The sequence below is a fragment of the Vidua macroura genome, chromosome 1, assembly GCF_024509145.1.
Source record: "Vidua macroura isolate BioBank_ID:100142 chromosome 1, ASM2450914v1, whole genome shotgun sequence".
In the NCBI taxonomy this organism is placed as follows: Eukaryota; Metazoa; Chordata; class Aves; order Passeriformes; family Viduidae; genus Vidua; species Vidua macroura.
In genome coordinates, this window is record NC_071571.1 from 6,720,084 (window position 1) to 6,744,288 (window position 24,205).

General features: G+C 39.1%; 1 protein-coding gene across 8 annotated transcripts in view; it reads right to left on the reverse strand.

Annotated features, from left to right (window-relative positions):
• Positions 1 to 24,205, reverse strand: part of KMT2C (lysine methyltransferase 2C) — a 190,601-nt gene that overhangs the window by 97,928 nt on the left and 68,468 nt on the right. For all 8 annotated transcript variants that reach the window (XM_053982904.1, XM_053982937.1, XM_053982964.1 and 5 more), the window contains 3 exons: positions 19,503 to 19,709; positions 16,260 to 16,399; positions 14,641 to 14,750 (listed from right to left, as the gene is read on the reverse strand). In XM_053982904.1, the coding sequence (XP_053838879.1) occupies positions 14,641 to 14,750; positions 16,260 to 16,399; positions 19,503 to 19,709 (457 nt within the window). The remainder of the gene's footprint in view (positions 1 to 14,640; positions 14,751 to 16,259; positions 16,400 to 19,502; positions 19,710 to 24,205) is intronic.

A 24,205-nucleotide genomic window follows, 5' to 3' on the forward strand; every position in this document is an offset into this window, starting at 1 on the left:
TGAGTATTTTTGAAACTCCTTCAATTTGCTATCCAAATTAGCAGATATAAATAAATTCAACTTCTCTGAGGGAAAATGTAGCCTAAGACACATAACAAGGCCATATAAATTTGCTATTTAAAGAAAATTTACAGACAAGTTATTCACATGTTCATTACAGTAAAATCATTATTGAAAGTATCATGTAGAAATGAGGAATTCTTTCTTTTCAGTAGTATCTGCATAGTCTACATAACTATGCACTAAACAATAATGAAAAAAAAGGAATATTGAAGAGGTTTATACTAAGACAATAATGTCCATCCTATGGACTGAACTAGGCACAAACTGTTCTGCACGTTATCATAAAATTAAAGATGCATAATCAAGCCAAGGCACAAAAGACATTAATTGTGTGCAAAGGACACAAACTGTGTGCAAAGGATGTTAATTGCGTGCAGACAACCTGTCTTCTGATATGTCCTTACTTTGTATTTTCATTTTATTGTCTTAATAATGCACTCTTTTAAGAAAGATTTTGAAGATACATTACCCTGATTTAACAGAAAGTTAATGTCAGCCAAAGTCACTATACACACTCAGTGATACATATAATTTACAAGGTAATAGAAGGGATGGAGTGACATGAAACTCTGGATTATGTAGAGACATAAAAAATGCAAGAATTTCCTGCCTTTAATACCTTCCTCATTAGTGAGCACCTCCTTAGTATTCCTTCCCCACTGACTGCAATCAGTACCTTATTGTTCATAATTCCTATTTCCTTGGCTGTTTCTAAATTGCACTCTCCAAATGGCACAAAGTCATCGTAAACAAAATCCTACATCTTCAGTTCACTAATTTCTGTAAATTGAGCTCAAACAAAGCAATTAGGTGGCATACTTTGAAACTACCAGCTTGAACATTAGTATCATTTCTTCCCTAATAAAAACTTGACATGTTTTATCTGGCTAGGGCATTTAGCTTTTTTTTCAACTTGACTAAATTAGTCACTTACATGTATTTGTCCCATTGCTTCTCCCAAGACATGGTATTCCAAACATTATATAATTATTTAACTCACTAGCCACTGAAATAAATAAATAAGCCCCATGGCTTTCCATCCTGTTCCTTCACTGGTATTCCTTGGGCAAGCATTGTGAAGTGCAAGATCTTGACCTAGAATTTAAAACCCTAAAATTACTGGTCAAACCTTGAGGCAGGTTATTCAGCTGGGCTTCAGGGAGGTGAGGGTAAGAAGGGGCTGTTTGTTTCAGTTTTGCAGAATGCTGCCTCAGTAGCTTGTGAAGAAAAAAGCTGCCAAATTTTGTAATGAATTCCACAGAACATTAAGTCTGATGCTTAGCAGAAGCCATAACTGTTAAGTAAATGATATCCTTTTGATGAATACCCTTATTTGAAAACAACGTTGATTCTTCTAACCCTCTAGCAGTGTCCCAAAACAGATGTGCACAACTGCAAATTCTGTTTGCTTTCAGGTTTACGAAGTGTGATGACATTTTTACAATCCTGCATGAGCCCTTTTACCCAGGAGTAAAATAAAGCACAATAATTCTTCACCATCTGTTTGTTAATTTTGCATTCATTTAACTTTGCATTTTAAACTAATAATCATTTTCTTATAATATAGTTTGTTCCATTGGTAGAAATTACAGCTGTTCAATTAAAAAAAGAATGGTTTATAACACAGTTTTCCTCTAAATAATTCCATTGCTCTTAATTATAGAAATGTTAGTGCCATCAAATGGAAAAGAACTGCCAGAGATTAGTGTTATGCTTTATATGCCACAGATTCCCTTAGTAAATGTACATATTTTCTTCTGTTCCAGCACCAATTCCTACTTGGTCTCTTTAACATTAAAGCCATTTTTCTCCACTACAAGATTCTGTGTGTTTTTTAACATTGTTGTGTGCAAAGGTACAAACAATTAAATGAAGCTTCTGTTTCATTTGTGGCACAAAGTCAAATCAAGCACAGTCCTACTTCTTCATAATGCTTTCCTTAATCTCTAATGACAGGACAAGGAGGTTTTGAGATTTATATTTCAGCTGGTTACAGCTAAACTAGGGCTGGAATAATGTCCTAAAAGCTTTTTCTCACCACTTTTACAGTCAAATGGGGAAATCCCATTCCTTTATCAAAAGTAAAACCACATTGAAATAACATGAATAATACATCAGAGCTAGTGAAGGGGAAACAATTTGGGTCAACAAAAGATGTGGTGCCTGGAGAGAGAGCAGGAGCCAGTCTGAGATTCTGAGAGCTCTACTGGGGACTCTTGTGTTATGCTCTGGACAGGGCATTTTCCACACAGACCAGGCTGTAGGGTCACAAGCCCTAAACACAGACTGTCCCCACACTGACACAGTGGAGAGTCCACTTCACTGAGGTTCCTGGGCTTCATCATCATCATCTACAACTAAACTCCTCAACAGCCACAGGCCACTCAGCGAATTCATGTGAGCAGTCCAGTAGTATTGGAGAGCTGTTCAGATGGTTAAAACAATCAAGATGATTGCACTGTTTTCTAAAACCAATTTTATCTGATGGCATAGAAATCTCAGCATCAGATGACATCCTAATGCTGTGACAGTGTTAAGATAACAATTCTGTCACAGTAATAGGATGAGTATTTTACTTAAAACACCCATAAGGCAAGAAATGGTTTACCACAAAATTGATTTATTTCAATTAAAGGAGTTCAGAAAAGGCTGAAAAACACTCAACTGGTGCCTAAGACTCTAACAGAGCACTCACCTACGGAAATGAACTTCCAGAAGCACCACAAACAAGAAGCTCACACAAAATTAGGAGTGAAAGTACAACCACAGGTTAGTGAGATGCTCAGCTTCCAGTCCTACCAGAATCCTGCACATCCTGACCTTTCAGTTTCCCAGACGAGTGAGCATTGCTGCCAGGGCCGACCTTTTCTGGGGGATTTATCCATCACAGCATTTTATGTCTGACAGCAAGCAAACATTCTGGAGGTGCCCAAGGCACATTCTGATGTGATGGATGTGTAATGGTAACAGTCTTCCCAATGATTTGCCATCTATTTCAAGTTACTCTCATTAAAAAAACCTCACCTGGTGTGACATATGAGAAAACTGAAACTCCTACTTATTGAATGTATCAAATCCATTTATATTTTGGAAAATGAAATTTTCCCTTTTTTTCCCTTTCCCTCACAAAGCTCAAAGAATAATAATAACAACTGAATTGTCTTCTTGTGTCATTTCTCCAGAAGTTCTCTATTTGCTTTTAAAGGTTTATTATTTGTCAATACATCTCCCTGGAAATACCATACAAAAAAACCCCTAATATTCTGTAACAACGTGCAGTAATTCAAAGGAAAAAAGCCCTCAGTATTTGCCTAGATATTTGGTTGGATTGGGTATTTACATTCAGATTCGCTATTTATTCTGCGGATTCTGTCATTCTTCCCAGTTCTTTGCAAAGCAATTTCATACTGCAGCAGTGTGGGTGAAAATTTTTGAAGAGAAAGGAAATATTATATTATAAATTAAAAAGTACTAAGGGAAAGGCTAGATGTGGAAGCACTTGCAGTTTTATAAAAAAAGTATCTAGACTGTAGCTTGAATGCATGTATCTGAAGTGAGACCATGACACTGCAATATAGTATCAAGTCGTTTTACCCATCTTAGATGCTTTGGGAAATAAATATTTATTTATTTCATAAATAACAGCTACTTTCCCTCCCTGATGTACTGAAGGGGAAAGTGACATCTTTGAGGGAAACCATTAATATCACTGGAAACACACTGGTAAAAAAAAACTTATGTGAAGTGCTGCTTTGAGAACATGCCACTTCATCAGTTCTTCACTTAATGTTATTTAATAGATTCTTATAATTAATCATGACTATGACTCATGGAACACCTACACATTCATTACTGGCAGCAGACCTACTACTGTCTGCCTACTTTTTGTTCCCAGGTCAGATGTGCAGAATGGGGAGGACAACTATATACATGAAAATCAACAATATTAATTCTTGCACATAAATAAATATCAACAGTGGCCCATTAGGAAAAACAGCTTTAATGCAAGTAATGTCTGTACTTCCCACTGAGGTGGTGCACTTGCACAGGATGGGCAGTTGCTCCACATTTGTGAAGATTCCTAAGATGCCTCTCTCACGCCTGATTTGCTCCATGTTATTAAAAAAACACTCAACGACACCTGCATTAATGGCACTACTTCATACTGATGTCTGCAATATTTATGCTCAATCTGCAACTCTGGGACAGAACTTACACTAATGGAAGTCAATAACAAAATCTTCAGGGAGTTCAAAACTATTTTTTGCTAATGGTTTGATTTTGTGAGCTGCTGAGTACACCGATCTCAGACATAGTTTTTAGGCTACTGCTTAAAAGCAAACTGATGCCAACAGACTAATATGAGTACTCCTGAGTTTTAAAGCATGTTTGTAAGATATTTTTGAGGATGGGTGAAAATCCCAAATGAAAATCCACAATATAATTTATAGTAAACAGGAAAAAACCTCAGACTCTTTTGACTGGAATAATCAGAACCCCTTTATAATTCTAATTTCATTAAAGAGTCTGGACTGGAAAGCTCTCATTCAAAAAAACCCACGTGACTCACATTCATGATAAATTTAACAGACATGCTTAAATAAAATACTATATAAAAGGGAAACTGCTGTGAAACCTAGATTAGAGTCAGTTGTGTAACACTAAGCAAACAATGCTACAGCTGAGCAAATACACCTACTAGTCCCATTGAGGTACTTTTTCCTTTTATTCCTGTGCTATATATTAAGAAGAAAGCTGCTGAAGAGGCCTTTTTATTTCTATAATGCTCAAAGCATAATGAGGACCTGTCCCTGACTGAAACTAACCAATATTAACTCCAAAAGACTGATTACTCTTTTTTCAAAAATATAGCCATCACACAAAAGGCAAAATTAGACCCTTGAACACCAAAAATAAAAAGTCCCAGATGAGCTATGGAAAAGACTGAATATAAAATATTTAAATCAGAAGCAACCATGAGTGAGGTCGTAATAAGGCTGGAAAAGGAGGGCTGCATTAAAACACCTACAAAGGTGAGGAGCTTGGTGGTACTGCCACACTTCCTTGTGTAAATTTTTATAAACTTTCTGCTGGCATGCTGGTTAAGAGATGGGTATGGTTTCCTGACTTTTTAAATATATACAGAGTTCCAGTTTGCTGAAAATACTAATGGCATAATAATTTAAATTAATTTGTTAATATTCTTCTTACATTTTAAAATGAGATTTTATTTCTTTGTTCCACATTCAGAGTTTGAGAGCATTCCACTGACATTTTCTCTCTTTTGTAGAAATTGAAGAACTGTGCCATTGTTGCTGAGCACAGAAAGACAGGAGAAAGGGAGGGCCCAAGTATGTGCATTTTCATTTTCTACAGCAAAGCCAAAATGGGTCAGTCCCATCAGCAAAATGACACACTACCAAGGAAGAAGGTACATACTTGATTGGAGAGACAGTGCGATTTTCCTTTAGTGGGTTTTCTTTGCTTTTCAGAGATTAGGTTCTCTCTGGTTTTAACATACAACCCCTCCCCACAGATTATAAAATCTTGCAGTGGTATGTTAGTGAACTACCATGTCACTGCCTTAATGCTCAGAATAACATTTATGAAACACATCAAGGGAAGTGGGGGGAGGGGAAAAAAAAAAAAAGAGGATTTCTTTTGACGCATTATGAAAAAAAGTGTTTTCTACCCAAGTCATGCAAAAGGAAGAAAAGGTCTTTGTGAAACACACTTCAGCAGTTTGGAACACACACTGAACAATTTCACTTCAGAGCCTCCAATAAATTATTTCAGTGAATGTTAGTGAATAAAGGAAACCTGCACTGGAAATTCCTCCAGGAACACAGGCCCTTTCATGTTTCTCAGCAAGTCTCTTCAGCTTTCACTCCTGGGCTGTTGCTGTTTCTCAGACTCTTTCTGTGCTCCCACTCCATTTTGTCTGGTTCCTACACCTCAGCCTGCCCTCAGTGCCTATCACCTACTCAGCATCAAAACCCTCTCAGAAACGTTTCTGTAGCCACAGTCTCTCTCCCAATTCTGGTACCCACCCATCTGACATCTGGAGTTCAAGAAAGGTGCATTTTTCAAAGCATTCAGCTTGGAAAAAACCCACAGTGAAAACTCTAAGGCTGACTCTGCCTTCCTACTTGAGTGTCATGGGAGTGCTCCCATGGTGAGCTCCCTGGAACCTCCTCCTGGCTCCAGAGCAGGAACCCAGCAGCACCACTGTTCTGGGGGAGAAAAACAATGGATCAGGCTGAAAAATCAAACACCTCCCCCTTCAGATGAAGCCACACAAACCATCTGAAGGAAAGACACTTAGTGCTGCCTAAAACATTTAAACCTATTTAAACCTAAAACATGTATTAGAATCCATGCACTGGTCATTGTCCCTGGCAAGGGTAGGCTCTAGAACTTGGTTCTTATGGCCCAATTAAGGAACAAGACACATTTTTACTCTAGGCAGTGAGTTCCAATGTGCACTGACAGTACCACTTGATCTGCACACAAATTCACAGTATTTTTTTCATATACTTGGAAACAAATAGGTAGGGATACAAACATAGCTGCTATTTCACAGAAGGTTCGTGACAAAGCGTATCAAAAGAAAAATCTCAAAATAAAATTTGTTTAAAAATGTGCATAGTTTGTTCTGCTTTATCTGAAAAGGCAAATTCTTCTCTGAACTGCAATTCACAAATTAAAACCTGCCTTCCTCTTGTAAATACAATACACATGATGAAGACAATATAGAAAAAAACAACAGCTAAGTAAGTTTCACACGACCATGTGCTCCTTCTTCCAGGCAACAGGTCAGAATCACACTGATAACAGGTTATCAAACAAGGAACTTCTACAGAGATTGGAAAGTGACATTTAAGTGTCTGCACTTGATAAGAATCAAACACGATAAAGAAGTACCAGAAGAAGCTCTAAATCAAACACTTCGCTGGTATTTGGTATATTGATACTCTCCTGTACATTAGCACATAAACAGATCGCTGTTTTGTGTCTTTAAAGGAACGTATTTTGTTTCTTGAGATGCTGATTTTAAAAAGTGCTAAATTGGACATGTGTAATGTAATCTTGAAGTAAGTATTTCTTCATATTCCTAATAAACTTTTCCACTTGTAAAAATCCCAAAGACCTTAACAGGCTGAAGCATAGTACTGGCTTTACTGGAATGTTAATAATAAAAATTTTAATTATGGGAAAATTACTTAAAAATTCTGTATTTATTTTAAATTAAATTTGGCTGGGGAAAAACCTAATATTGCTCAGATTATTTTAGAAATAAGTTTTTAATTAAATACTTTCAATTTAATACTGTAGCTTTGTACGCCTTCATTTTTTTCTGCTGGCTGGCTGACTTGGAAAGTTACTTAATTATAACAGAGTATTTCACACCACACAGTACAAATCTGAAGTATCAATCCATCTAACAAAAGGTGGGCGAAAGAAAAAACACGCCAGCTCTTCACTCAATAAACCTCAATTATATTGCAACAATTAACACTTACTAACAACCTCTCCCTCAGCCATGTACCCAAACCTACCCAAGTATCAAAGTATTCTCAGAAAGACTAGGAAAATAAATAAAGAGGTTTTTCTCAATAAATGGAAAATTCAAAATTAAAATTATTTCCAGACCCCTTCAGATGTGCTTAGCCTTTACTTCAGCCACATATTTCCCACGTGTTACTGCCTCTTACTTAATGACCATAACTATTCAGACAGACCAGTCTAGTTTATAGTAATCCTTACAAACTTTTAAGTACACCACTGAAGATGCACATACGAGCATGGAGTCTAACTATATCCCAAGGCAGCCATAATTTCGGCGCCATAAATAATTATAAAAATGTACTAGAAGAAAAGAATCTCAAAGCTCTTAATTCGCATTTACTCAGTTTTAACTAATACTTCATTGTTTTAAATGCCAGCAGGGATTTAGAAAAATGTGTTTTATTTAGTTCTAGAAAATGTGGTCTATCAGACAACGGGAGAAATGAAAACTGTGTTTTGAAAGCTGAGTCCTTAAGTCTGTAACTTCAAAGGTGCAGTGTTTTGATAGGTAACAAAACTTTTCTGTCAGGACTTAATTTACATTTTTCTGTTCTATGTTTCACTGAAGAAGAAAAAACAGATTCATAGAGTCAAAGAATGATTTGGGTTAGAGGGGACATTAGGGATCATCAGTTCCAACCCCCTGCCATGTGCAGGGACACTTTCCACCAGACCATGCTGCCCAAAGCTCCATCCAACCCAGCCTCGAACATTTCCAGGGATGGGGCACCCCCAATTTCTCTGGGCAACCTGTTCCAACCCTCACCCCCTCACAGGAAAGAACTGCTTTCACTCTAAACCCAATTTATATCTACTCTCTTTCTGTTTGAAGCCAAGGAGCTTTGAGCAACCTGGCTGGAAGGTGTCCCTGCCCATGGCAGGGGAGGTGGAACTGGGTGATCTTTGATGTCCCTTCCAAGCCAAATCGTTCTGTGATTCCGTGAGCTCAAAAGAGCAATGCTCTTGTTACAGCAAAGCTTCTTTTGGTTCAAATGAAAGAATATTTTAATCACTGTTCACTTGACACTACTAATGAGAATTATGTTGTAGATCTTACTAACTATCAAATATCTATTCTCAAACTGCTGGACCTGCAAAAAATCTGAACACACAGAGGTCCCATGGCAGCTCTGTAACCTGAACAGATTTACCAAAGCTCTACTGACATCATTTATGGTGTACAAAGTTGTTCCAGAAGAATTACACATGTAAATCAGAACCAACGATGATAATTTAAAGATACCACAGCTGTTTTCCAGAACTTGGGAAATACAGCTATAAAACAATTGACACAGGCTTTCTGATGTCATTTGTAAGCTCTAAGAACAATTCACATTCTTCAAGACAACAAGGATCTGGTTTTAGTGACCAAAATCCAAACTATTATGGAAGAGAGTAAATCATGGAAGATGATTTACAGTGTTAAACTATCCCTAAAGTTGTACCCTCAGTCAGTAATGTCCTTTAAAAACAATGCTTATCCTCATCAGCAGGGAAATGGCTACAGATCCCTAGAAAAACTCCAAATAAGAACAAGGACATTCATAGAAAACTTGAATAGTCAACTGTTACAGTGTGTCTAAAACATGCCAACAACTGAATGAAACTACCAAACTGACCAAAAACACATGCAAGTGTCTTGTTGGTGACACGTATGTCACTATTTCTCCAGTGTTTCTCTAGCACGTTCTGTGCTGGAGTTCTCTAAGAGACAGCAATCCATTAAAAAAAAAAAAAGTAAATGTTATTTTGGAACAAAACTTCCTGCAGTATTTCCTCAGCTGCAGGACAAAAGCAACTACAGGAAAAAAAAAAAACTCAGTAAGATAAAATCAGAAGCCACTCCCAAGAGCAACCAGGTAGTCCCTCCCAAGAAGGGACATGAGGAGAAGCTGAGTGCCTGCTGTGTGCAAAAACACCATAAAAAACTCAAGGGTTGAGAAAGGAACTTCTGAATACCAGAGGTGCTCATTTAGTTTCATGTTACAAAGCTCATCCTTGAAAAATGGGCAAATGCAGGGGACACTACCTAGAAGTCTCGTAAATTGTAATATATTACATTCTCCTCATGCATTTTTCTCTGGATTTAAGAATTAGTCATTCTTCCAATACTGAAAAAGGAAGAAGGGAGCTTTTAAAGCATCAAAGAGATGCAAATTCTGCACTCTATCTAGAAAAACCCCACATCACTCCATGCTCTGTTCAGCTGGGTTGTGACATACACAAAGCCAACACCATCCCTACATTCAAGATTCTGTCGTCTAAGCCATTTCTCACACAGTTTTTCTCAACAAAAAGTAAAACCAAATTTAAAACTGCTGTGGTTAAATGGGTACAACCCTCCCCAGTATATGAAGTTAACAGTACATTAGGATGTTGATGCTCACTTTTACATACAAGGAACAAGAAAAGGAAGTATCATTTTAGCCAAACTGGTTTTCAACTTGAAGCAGCAGAAATAAAACACACATAACATGAAAAACAAGGACAATTTTCAACAAGATGAGAAGAGCACTGAGATTAAGGGGTGAAGATACATTCAAAATATGGACAGTTTTAAAAGATGTGTAAACATGTTCCCCATCTTTCCCCTCAACTTATTTATTTCTGATCTAGCATGGTAGGCATCACACTAGAATCAAGTCTTGAGCAAAGAATTTAAAATAGACTCTTCATTACTATCATGTTTCTTCTATTCAGCCTTCAAGCAGACAGAAACCTCCTCCTTGATTTCCACCAGCACTGTTTTCTTTGACTTTCATGTCCTTGACAAACTCTCCCAAACTTGGAAACTGCTTCCTACATCTTATCAGAAGAGAAAGCTGGCTGGGAAAGTTACCCTTGCATTCCTTTCTTGTGCTCAGTTTGTTCAAAAGTAGTTTAAATACATTATCTACTTAAATTCACTTTCTGAATTGAGCTATTTACATACTGGGGGACAAAAAGCAGTCCACCTTACTTAGGACTCTGTAGCATACAGAATAGCTATGGCTAGACTATGTAAGGCAGGTAACTGGCAAACTTTAATTTTCCTCGGCTGACTGCAGACAAACAAAGAGCAACCTACTCAATACATGCAAAATAAACATCAAACTTATGACGTATTATTTTAAAATACCTGAAAATATTACGGGAACCACTATTTCAGAAACCAGTCTTGTTAAAGGCTGAACAAATGCAAGCCTTAAAGGCCTCTACGTTTTACATGATAATGTCAGTTCACATTTCCAAATATCAGAAAGCAGAAGAGTTACAAAAGTGTAAGACTGAAACCAAAAATACAAGAAAAAGCTGTAAACTCCATTTGTCCACATCTATTGTATTTTTTGCAGGGAAAAAACTCTAATTTCTGTTCGATCAGATTCTTTTGCTTAGTTTGTCTAAGTCTACAATTCACATTGTTTTTGCATCTTACACTAAGTATCTGTAGAAACACCAGTAAAGTCCATCTTCCTGAACCTGACAACATGACAGCTTCTTTACCATGGTGGATCTCATATACTGAGCAAAACAGTATATTCTTATCTTATGAATGCAAGAAAATTAGTTTTGGATCAAACAAGTCACTGGAACTTTTCTCTCCCCCATTGATATTTTAAGGAGTTATTTTCTTTCAAACCTTGAAACAAAATAACTCCCAAACCCCATGAAATGCTATTAAAGTAGTGGGGGACACGCACTGCCACACTGGGGTGTTGAACCTTACACACTGTACCAGGATGATGAGGTGAATTCTTAGGATCATCTTGAGAAAAGCTCTGGCACTAGGTTTGCCATCAAGATCACCAGTTCCTCCTTATGACCTCGTCATCTTAGAAAGCAGTTCTGAGAAAAGCCATGACTCTCCCTTGCTGAGATCATCAAGACAAGCAATGAGACGAACTGAAGCACCTCCATTCCAGCTTTTCTTTGTCCCTTGTCACAAACCAGTGAGACACACAGGATTTCAAACATTTTAGAGATGCAGGTTTGCGCACTCATGAATAGTAAAGAATGGCAAACCCCAGACTTTGAAAGAAAGACAAAGAATCCACCGCTGTCTAGACACAAATACATGAAACAAGCTGGTCAGGTGCCTTTGCCAGGCCTTCACAATGAGCAAATCAAAAGAGCTGAAGAAGAAAGACACGCCAAGCAGGGTATTTTGTGAGACATTCACAAATTCTAAGATCTCCGTAGTGCTGTGTTTTAAACCTTCAGCTAACCCAGAAGAAAACCAAAATGGATAAAAATATGTATTTTAGAACAGGTCAGTGGAGTATGTCCACACAGGCTTTACTAATGCAATCACAAGTTCAGTGAAGCCAAATTGACATCTCAACTGGTAAACACAGTAATAAGAAACACTGCCATATCCAGTTAAAGCAGACTTGCAAACAATAGGCAGCCTAACTAATGAGAAACATGAATGTAACTTACAAATTAAAGAGTTCCTCAAGGTAAGAACAGGCCTGAAATGCTCTCCAAAAACTAAAAGACCTAAACCAATGGATTATCAAAAGTTGGTTACACTTCAAATACACATTTTTACATCAACAGAAGGAAAAGAAAATGTACTTTCCCAGTAAAGGAAAGATGCAGTGCTGCAGACCACACCTCAAACCAGTTCCTCATGCCAAAAGGACTTCCAAGAAGACAGAAATCCCCTACCAAGCAAACAACAACAAACCCAAAGCAAATTTGGTGGCAAGCAGAGGAAAACAGCATACAGCTTAGTTTTATTTAAACTATTTTTCTGTATGCCCTGAGCACACAGTTGCCTTTGCATGGCCAACAGATTTCAGAACATCTGAACAAAACTTTTCTTTTAAAATGCAGAACATCACATTAGAAAGAAGCCCAAATGAAAAGAAGCACAAGATGCTGCAAACACAAACACATACTTTCAATTAATTAATTTACCTTTCATTCTAAACTTATTTTTAAAAATAACTCACACAAAGATGAGCTTTTCCATTACCACACAGGACAACCAGGACCTTATACTTTTTTCTGCCTTCTCAATCTTAGTAACAAGTTAAAAAGTACTGGAAAAATTATTACCAAGCACTATAGCCTGGACACAAGCAAATGTAGGATTACTTGGGCTCCAGGCCAGTTCCACATAAACTCCTTGAGCAATCACTACACTTCTCTGTAGTCAGGAACAGAGAACTACAGAAAAGGTTGGTCCTTATTTTTTTTAAAAAATAAAATAAAATAAAAAGCACTGGTGTGATAGTGGGAAAAAGAAGTCCAAATCTAAATCCATCTAGCTAGTCTTCTAGAATCACAGTTGGGCCTTTACTCAGCTCTCCCTGCGGGTATCACAAGAAGGATGAAAGAGAATAACCAAATCAGCATCATTCTTCACTGCCTGACTGCTGGACTACATAAAAAAAAAATTCTCAACGGCTTCAGCAAAGAATCAGTGGAAAATACACAGAATGGCATTCGATTCAAATTCCTCTCCTCTCTCTGCATTGCCATGAAACGTGTGCAACAGGGGGGTCTAAACATTACTTGCAGAATTTGAAAAGATCAGTAGGGAAGATTCAGTACAGCACATGAAAAGACGGCTGAAACGGAAACTGCAACATCAGAGATGTCCATTCTTCAAAAAATTTGTAGTAAAGTAATTCCATTGTAAACATCTATGCAAAATTTAAAAAGGTACTGATGACATAAAGGTGAGGCACCATCACCCTGAGCACAGGGAAGGATGGACAGAAAGAAATAACGAAATAACGGAAACAGGATGAAATTCAACACAGCAAAACACAAACTTGAACAGCTCAACCAGGATTTCTGTTAAAAGAAATGACTACAGACAAGAATGAGCTGATCACAAAATGACTGCAAGCCAAAAACAAGGGGGCAAAAACTTTCAGCAGCAAGACTAAAAACAAAGAATTCAATTTTGAATATTCTTTCAATTTTTACTGTCGTTTTTTACACATACACACAAATGTTTTAACATTTTCAAGCTCATCTAGAACTTAATACTGTCAGGTTCACTCATTTTGAATAGCCTTATTTTGAAAGTAGAAACACAGAAATTAAATAATTATTCAAAATAAAGCAGTTACTTAATATGAATAGAAGAAGGTGCAAAGAAAGCTGTATTCTATGGCTTCTGCTGAAAGACTGATGTAAAGCATCTTTTTAGTCCAAATGATGGAGAACATCTACTGGTATCTTATGCCAAATTTCTTTGTTCTATTATAATGCATGAAGAGCAAGAAGACTCAAGTGAAAAAAAGCCTAAGCAGAACCATGGGAAAACCACCAAAATTACAAATATTTGTTGACAGCATGGCTGATTTAATATAAAAAATAATACAATTATTAAAAAAACCCTCTTAGGCATTATTAAATAGGACCAAAAATACAGCTACATGTGGCAAAACCAATGTGAAATACATCTCCAAGATTTCAAAATGGTACCAGAATATGACACCAGAACAAGTTCACCCTTTTCAAAGGTACTTACTTTTCCAAAGACATTGCCACTTCAATTTAAAAGATTAAATATTTACCTGTGTGTTTCTATGAGTACTTAGAGTATGATTGTAAGTTTTCATGGCAAACACTGGATTTTTTATACTAACCTGCTTTTTGAAACTGGCATGAAAATAATTGAGAATTTTTTTTTATAATATTTGTATCATATAATTTCAGGATATAAACTGGTACAATAAATATTACCTCTACCTACCGGAGTATTTGCTAATTGAACTCAACTTTTCTTTTGTCTCTAATTTGTTTTGGTCAGGCTGGTTCTTCCTACATTCTAGTTACCTCAAAACTAATTAATGATATATTCCATGCAACTCCATGAAACTTTTTAATAAATGGCAACAGAAGTTTTTAGCGCCAGCATCTGCCCAAGAAAACCTTATTATAAATGGGAGCTCAGAGATCCATATGTGGGTATTTTTAGTCACACTTTTTATTGCATTTGTCTTTTTATCAACCCTACCCACCCAGTTTTCTTACAGAATTGAGCATTTAAGTGTTTTTACTCACTTCTGTGCTCCCTGAGACAACAGCTTTGTCCACGTTCAGCGACAGCTGCTCTTCAGTCTGGCAGACTCCCACAGACCACTCCGCACAGCGGTGATGAGCCCAGCAGTGACCTGGTGTGAGCACAGAGACAAAGGGCCAGGGTTGGACAACTCTGTCAAGCACTACCTCCGAGTATGGAACTCCCTTCTGGCAGTAAATACTTGCCAGAAATAACAGAGAAGTCTTCTCCCCCCCTTTTTTTTTGTTGCAACATTGAAAACCCATCTTCTCATACACTGAATATATTGCAGTTACTATCAGTAACTGCAGTTACACTAAAAACACTGCAATTTTCTTATATATACAACACACCTTTTTTATCTGTTTCTAATTTTCAAGTGCCTGAACATGTCATCATAGCACTGGGTGCAAAGCATTCTCTGACTCTGATTCTACATTCAGTGCTTGTGTGACACACACACAGAGTTCCATTTGACTTTATATTTCACTACTGATAACATTTCCTAAGTTTGTACTCTTAATTTATGATTCCCAAGTACTGCATATCTGTATGTTCATGTAGAATATGCCAGTATGATACTTTAAAAGTCTACAAAGTGTTTAAAAATATACCATGAACAGAAATTCATATAAAAGACTGAGAAAATTGTGTCAATACAACAAATACAGTATAGAGATACACCTATCTAACAAAAAAAAAAACCAACCAGAATTTGTAGAATTCAACAGGTAACTCTTACAGGAAGTTTCTAATTCAATTCTGGGAAAAACAATGCAAATGATGTATACTTCCAAAGGAACTCTCTGACTGCTTTAAACAGGAATTAGAAATGATGGTTGCTATTATTACAAATAATAGCAATTTTAAAAATGTAGATTGATAAATCCACACCACCCATCTACACCCACTATAGTAAAGCTATTTAAACAAAACCGCTGGATTTTTTTTTTTTTTAGTTAGACCTTGAAATAAGTTTCCACACTCATGAAAGAGTGACATTTTATATTATTACATAAATGTATTTCCATTTTTTGGAGCAGAATATGTGAACGGACTACTGTCATCAAAGCATTTGGATACAGATGCCATCTAAAAAAGTAATTAATAATTTAATTACTAGAAAAGTTTAACTGAAATGAAAAAGCAGATGATAAACCAGACATTTTTCTGACAGAAAACCTGCAGGTTCTGGAAACATGCACATGCATTATGCCTCTACTGCTCTTCTAAATTTTGTATTCCATTGTTTCCAATAACATTTGCAGCAGAAGATCAAGCAACGTTATAGGACTAAGATTTTTGAGAATTACATTAAGCTGTGCCCCATTCCTTTTCCCTTTTCACCCCAAAACAGAATCATGGTACTGAAGGTATTACTACCTGAACACCAGCTCAGCAGCAGATTACAAATATTTCCCCACACACAGCTGAGGATTCTCTTTTCTGGAGAGAAGACTACAAAAACAAAACCTGACACGGGCAAAAGCTACTGAAGCACCATCAGAGACTTGACAAACACCACAGCACAAAAAACCAACAGCTGCAAAACTTCACTCATGTCACTGTGGCTACTGTACTGCTACTGGACAGGGAGAAAGAGGAGAACAATGGATCTTACCTGTTGGCTCAAATAAGGCTTGAACATCAATGTCATCTGGTAAGCCAACTAAACTGAGTTCATCCCAGAATTTGACAACCTGATCGTCAGAAGCAGTTTGGGTGCTTACACTTGTACATGATGCTATACTCGATCGAGATCTGTATCAGGGAGCAGAAAAACAAACTTAGAAGTGACCACATTCTTTGTTCAGTTAGTCAGATACTCACAAATGATCCAAAACTCACAGCAAGCGAGTTTTCTCCTAATATGATTAAATGTAAATCAACATGAACAAAAGTGTTCCTTATATTTTATCCCAACATCTTCCCCAGTAAGAGTTTCCAGTTAAAGCTGCTATTCAGTAAACAAGCCTGCTCCCCTTCCAGTTCTTCAGGACACACACGCTTCTTTAAGTTTGATTCTGTTTGATATTAAAATTTGTCCAACCCTTGGAACTGAGAATGAAGTAACAACATCCAGAGGTGATAAAATACTACAGCTATGGGGGGAAGGTAGAAAAAAGACCAGGACTTCAAAATCTGTTTGGAAATAAACATGTTTATACAATGCCATCAGATGTTAAAAAAAAAAAAAAAAAAAGGTGGAGGTGAGCTGGAAGAAAGAAGGGGGGGAGATTAAAAAATGCAGTGATATAAAGACTACTATATTGTACTAATTTATAACCTTATTAATTTGTTCCCCAAATTCTAATCTCAACAGAAAACAATCCACACAACTCAGATTACTGCATTTAAAGAAAAACAGAAGTGACAATTGTGCCTTTACTTCCTGCAGGCTAAAGAGTATCTTGGACATCTAAGGGTGTGCATTTAGGCCTACTGATAAGAGACCTGATCACTGATGCCTCAACAATTGGTAGGAAAGGTGGTGCCTCATTTTCCACTAAGGTTCTTTGAACTTGATTACTCTCTGCTATTAATAACTCAATTGTATGCATTTGTCAATAGATACAGTAACCACTGGAATTTTAATCTGTGATAACTGTGCTTTCCTGAAAACCATGCTTTACTTTAGCCATTACATTTATAAATACATTTTAAAGCCCCTTAGTTTATGGGGAAAAGAGTAACATCTTTCTTGCATCACAAAAGAAATCTTAAAAGAAGTCTACCCCAAAACCTATTAATTTTGACACTATCAGCATTTAAAACCTCCTTAACAAAGCACTACGTTCTGTTTGACAAAACTGGTTCCTGAACACCATTCATGTCCACTGCAATTACAGAATGGTTTGGGTTGGAAAGATCTTGTTCCAACCCTCCTACAATGGGCAAGGACATCTTCCACTACCCCAGAGGTTTCTCTAAGCCCTGTCCAACCTGACTTTGGACACTTCCAGGGATGGAGCATCCACAGCTACTCTGGGCAGCCTGTGCCAGTGCTTCACCCCATGACAGCGGAGCCTCCTCTAACACCAAACTGCTACTCACAACACCAAAGCTTAAAGGATCTTTAAGAAAAACTAAATGTCAACTGACAAGGCATTTTCCTGTTTCAAAAAGCTTTCTCAAAATATCAAAGCAATCCATTTACAGAACTTCTCAATTTATTCTGCAATCTCGCCCTTTCCACAGACTTCTCTGAAAATACTTCATATATCCATAGAATACAGCCTGAGGTGAGGGTGTTACTTTTATTAGCTTTAAGAAAAGCCACTTTTCTATATCAGCATTACACAACGTGCACTTTTCCGCCACCAACATGATGACAAAAACGTACAACGTGCACCCAAGCACTCTGAGCAGCTTCTGCAGCAGCAGCACAGCCACGGACAGGTCTGACTCGGGGACTCTGGCACAGCCGGCAGCCGCCTCCCTCATTGTTCCCTCCCCGGCCGGGCCGCGCACGGAGCCGATCCCCCAATGCCCGGTTTGTGCCACACACCGCCCGTGGCTCTGCATCAACACCCCCCCAACCCTGCATCCCTGCCCCACATCACCACCGCCCCGGGTCACAGCCCCGCATCATCACCCTGTCCTCAACCCCGCATCCCTGCCCCACATCACCACTGCCCTGCCCTGCCCCGGTCGTGGTCCCAGATCACCATCCCACCCCCGGACTCCTCATTGTCACCCCACACCACTGTATGGCATCACTGCCTTGCCCTCTGCCCCACACTGCCCTCAACCCTGCATCACTGCCCCACATCATCCATACTGCCCTCGATCCTGCACAGCCCTCAACCCCGCACCATCAGCATCGCCCTCAACCCCGCACCACCCACGGCCCCTCACTCCCCTCAACCCTACACCATCCACTGCCCCTCACTCCCCTCAACCCCGCATCATCCACAGCTCCTCACCACCCTCAACCTTGCAGCACCCTCAACCCCGCACTACCCATGGCCCCTCAGTGCCCTCAACCCCACACGGCCCATCCCGTAGCCGTGGCCTGTGGCCCTGCATTGCCACTGGTTCCCTTCATGTTTCTCTAGGGTTGCAGTCCCTCTGTCACACAGACAGCACTGAGTGATCCCACATTCACCATCAACCCTGAATGAACCCAAGTGAACACAAAGGCCCAGTGACAGGGCTCCCACACTCACAAAGACATGGCTCTGATCAGTCCCATCCCAGTGCCCTCGCCAGACACACCAGACACACCATGCACTGAGCAGCCTCCACTGCAGGGCCAGGTATGCCCCTGCCACCTCCCACAATCACTGAGAAGTCAAGGGACCATGGCCAAACCCCTCTATCTGGGAGAGCTGCCAGCAAACCCCACTCGCACAGGGCAGAAGCCACTGCTGTGTGCCCTCAAAAGCACTGGCACCAGGGCAAGAGCCAGTGCTGGACAGCAAGACCAGAGGCTCTAATGGGCAGAAGCTGCCTGTTATTCCAGGCTACACAACACATGAAGTGTCAAAAGTGCATCCTCTTCCACCCTTCATGTGTACTTTTACTTCAGCATCACAAGTACATCTCTGCTTTACAGTAGCTATGTCTCTTATCTGTGTTCTTCCAGAGTGAAGATTCTCACTTGGGGAAGAAACAAACCCGTTTTTAAAAAGCAGAAGAGACAGCCACTGTTTTACCCCTCACGTGTTGGCTGCTCTGGAATTCTGTTTTTAATTAGGTTTTTGTACATGTTGATTTTCCTTACAAACATTTTTTAATATTAAAAACCCACATTTACACAAATACAAGTTAGTTGCCTATGGTAGTACAGAACTAGTAAAGATCTTTCTGGAATTTCATGCAAAATTAAAAAATCTACGTAATTATTTTAGGACAGACTTACTTCTTCTGGCCTCTCTGTTTGCGCAGCACTGAGTTTTGCCTTGGAGTTCTCTCACAAGCTCCATCGGTGCTGTCGCTGGCTTCACTCTTATTTAAAGGCTGGTTTTTCCATGGGACAACATACCCAGGAGTGGGACCGAATTGTTTTAAATCTCCTTGTCCTAATGAGCTCCGTTCTCCACAATAACAAAAGGCGCAGAGTTGTTCGCTGTAAAAAGGAAGATCATTACTTCTTTATTGGGGTGAAAACCAGCAGAGGATACCCCAGCAAAGAGCAAATTTCATGCTAATTTAACCCTTTATAACAAGACAATAAAAGCTCCCATGTGCTGTCAGGTATCAGAATTCAGCATTCAGAAACACTATTTCCAGCTAATTAACAGTTACACTAAAAGAACTTTTTTTTTCTGTTCACAAAACTGCCTGATTAACGAAGAAAACAAAAAAATGTCCACGTTATATTCAAATTATTAGAATTTCCAAAACTATGTGTGTCTAGGCACATACTTGCTAAAAGGCATCCAAATGTTACAGAACACATGGAACATTACAACACACACACCTTTCTGGAAGCACATACAGCTTATGTGGAACACAGTGTGTAAATACTATAGACTAAAAGGTTTACTAACATGGAGGAAAATGGAATAATGAGAAAACCACAGCAACGGCTACAGTCACACATGCCAGAGAAACACCACATGCACAAATGCAACCATCCTCATTTACTTCAATATTTAAAACCAAAATTATGTCTAAAAGTTTTACTGGAGGAATTTTGTATTTACAGAACCGTGACCGCTGCAATACCCTGTACCATTTGCAATTATGTTTTAACATGCACAACATAGCGACAGGATTGAAATGACAGCTCTGACAGCACTCCTTGTGTCACATCATATGGAAGCTACTGAAAAATATTTCTATAATAAACATATCCACAAACTTAAAATGTGAACTTCTGCAACTAATGCAGTTTGCATTAAAGGAAGGCCATTTAGCACTTTTTTTTTTATGCTTAAATGAGCAATTCTGTTTTCTTCGTATTTCTGCCCCAAAGACCCCAAAAAGATGCCTCAGGGAATCAGGCACTTGGATAGAGGCTTGGTTATGCCTGGATTCCATTTAAATAGATTTCAGTGCATCTCCAAGGTGGCACATTTGGATTTGGGACAGTCTGTGCTGTGTGAGTGAGAGGAGGGAAGTGAAGTGGGAGGAAGAGAAAACCTTAAGGCTAAACTGCTGTAAAATATTTACTAAATTCTGGGGGTGAAAATAAAGCCTCCTGTGCTTTTCAGCCTGGAGAGACAAGAACAGCAACGGAAAAAAGTAAAAGTGGAAAAGGAAAGTTCCAGATGAGAACAGAAACCTCCAAGAATCCAGCAAAGCCTCTGATATTTGGGTTATCCTACTCTGGGATGTCTCCTTTTGCTCTCACCATAGAGCAAATATAGGAAAAAAGAAAAAGAAGAAAGAAAACTGAACTGATCTACTACTACTAGGAATACCAGACAGTCAGATGCTAAGGAAGGGAGAAGCATTTCATGAGCCCAAAATGAAGTCCAGAATGAAGCAAAAGCTTTTATTTATGGTTGATAGGTAGGACTGCACTTTCATTAAGGCAGATGGACCACTGGGAACATGCAGGTTGGTGGACAGATAAACTAAGTCCCATTCATGGTACTGAAATTACACCTTCCTATGGTACTGTTAGGAAACATTTGTCCTCATCTCGTGGCCTTGGCTGCACATCCCTCACTGATCTGCCTCAACACACAACCAGCATGAGCCAGCACAACCCCCGGAGCTGATGGCAAATGTCTGACACGTTCCGGAAATCTTTAGAAAAAGATATCTGAAGACAAAAAAATCCAAAGAAAATATGGATAAAGGTAGTGTGAGAAAAGTGAAAAATGAAAAGTTACACTGAACAGTACATATCTCTATTTTATAGCTAGCTTTTAGTGTGATAGAGCAACAAATACACTATTATTTGTCTGTCAGTGACTGTAACCACTGGACTGCCAGTGAAACCTGATATGGCCTCATAGGCAGAGTTCCTAAGCAGGGAAAGCAAAGCTATTTATGCTGGTTGAGACTAGAGAGACTTGTGAGGAGACTTAAGAGATTTAAACAGGCAACACCATGGTATATAAATTACACTAGTTACAAACACAAGCTTATCCACAGTGGAATAAATAATTATTCATACATCCTGTTAGGACAGACTATCACTGCTCATTAAAAGACTTAAGGATAATTACAAACAAATAAACAAAGCCCTTTGAAGTGGAGTCATAGCAAATATGCAATAATGTTAAGATCTATAAAAGAGAAATCTGAAACAGTAATTAAGAAAAAAATAAAATAAACTAACTTTTCAAGTGGTAGTGTTTGAAAAGGCATACAGGAGTAAAGCTGGTATTTCTGGAGCTTGTAAGGCAGCTCCAGCATCACAACTTCCAGCAGCAGCATTCTGCAGGCAGGGTGGAGTGAAACAACAGGAGCAGTGAGTTTCACAGCTACTCTGCAGCGTGCTGTGGACAGCTGTGAAGCTGTCAAGAATCATATGGTTTGTGCTACTGCTCCTGCTTCAGCAGAGCTGGGGAATGCAGCTGAACCGAGTGCTCACCACGGGGAGGGGGCTGGGAGAGCCTCCACTGAAGGTTGTGAGCACACGGGTGCAGAAATTAAAGACAGGAGCAGCAGAACGTGCCCAGAGCACTGCCAGGACACTGTGGGGCTGAGATAGAGGGGAGAGATTATACAAAGGGGGGAAAAAAAAGGTTTCACACTTTCCAGGGGGGTAAGCAGAGGGGCTTCAACTGTACCCACAGCCAGGTAGCCACAACCACTCAGTGGCAGTGAACTCCCTGCCTCTGCTGGGATGCTGGAGAGACCCTCTAAGCCACGCTCCTCTGCCCCCTGACAGGCCACAGCTGCTGGCTTGTCATGCCGTACAAAGTGGCCAGTTCCATCACGTTAGCCTTTTAGCTTTAAGTGCTCAGTAAATATTTTAAGTTATGTCTGTATGGGCAGAAGGTAGAGATTTTTTCCTGTCATCTGAGGACTGCAGAAAGTACTTACAAATCTACTTTCCATATGTCAATATGCAATTAGAGGATCTAAATCTGTGATGCAAGAAGAGCTCTCATATTGAAGATAATGAAATAGAGACACTGGCAAATCTTAAGATCAAACCCTAGATCTGTTATCATAATTAACATATTTTAAGAACAGGATAATTCAAAATGGGATAAAAAGCAAGAGACAATGTGTCACAAATCTTTTTATATGCTACTAAAAAAAAAAGCAGCTCAACAGTACTCGATTTAAGATATATCTTAGGTGCTCCAACTCATAATGTAAATACGTTATCTGTAACTTCAACTTAAATTACATATTTTCCCATGACAAATGCTACTTTCTTATAACGGTTTAAAGATCCAGAGGTGGTTTATTACCAGGACGTGCTCCTGTACCTCACCTCATCTCAGAGGATTTCATAGATTTGAATGCACAGAAACTTTAATACATAACACTGAGGAAAAACTGTGTTCAGAATGAACCAGACATGCTGGGTTTTGGGGATGTAGTAAGAGGCAGAAAAGCTAGTAATGTCTGAAGCTAATGTCTGTTCCCATTGAGCCGTGGCAGGAGATCCAGATTTGGATCCTTGGATTTGAAGGATGCCCTTTCTAACAAGAAACATGTTGATCCCATCACTCTTTCACAGCCATTCTCTTCTACAGATTCTTATTTTATCGGGTCAGTGTCTCTTCCTCACACAGAATTTTCTCAACCCTCTGACAAGAATCTGAAGTGCTATAATCCTCCCCTGTCCACATCCTTAAAAAGGATAACAAAATGCCCTGCAGCCACTTAATCCTGAAGGAAGAAAGACCAGTCACTATTTCCTCTACTTGACTGATGACAGTCATCAGGACTCATCCTAAAACACAGACTTTCCCACTGAAACAACATCATTTCAACACATGCAGTATTGGGCAACTAATTGCACAATATTAAATCACAACCAGAGGAAGAGAAACATCTGGTTTGCTTGCAAATATTCAGTTAGAGAATTAAGGTAAAACTGAGAGTCCCCCAGAATTATTTTTCAATAGAATTAAGCCTTAGCATCAGGATTACCAACACCTGTAGTTGTACTTCCAGGAGTAAGCAGAGGCCCCTCCTGGATCCTTCTGAGCTGGGAAATGGCACTGGGCAATCCTGTGTCAGCCAAGGCTCCTTGATAACAAGCAGATGTGCAGACTGGCTCATGCAAGCAATGTTTTGTTTAAGCTGTGGCTCCTATCTCACAGATGTGCACTTGTGCCCACGTGAGCACTGTGCAGCTTCTGGAAATCTTCAGATGTGTCCAGGGGAGGTTGTGTGACCCTCAACAGTATCTCACTCTCCTGCCTGTTTTTCATACATGGGTAGAAAGCTGCAGTGATATGGAGCACTGCCATGCCCCCACACCCCCACATATACAGCTGGGGGAATAAATCCTCCTTCCTCATTCTCACAGGAACAACTTCCTGCCATGTCTCCAGGGCCCCCATAGAGCTGAATGCCAAGTGAGACAGCGAGTGGCCTGTGCTGAGCATGTCTGTCAGTGAGATGCTTGAAGTTACCCAACCCTTTCAGCACTCCATGGAGAGGGTGGCAGGCTAAAGGAAATCCTGCAGCTGCCTGTTC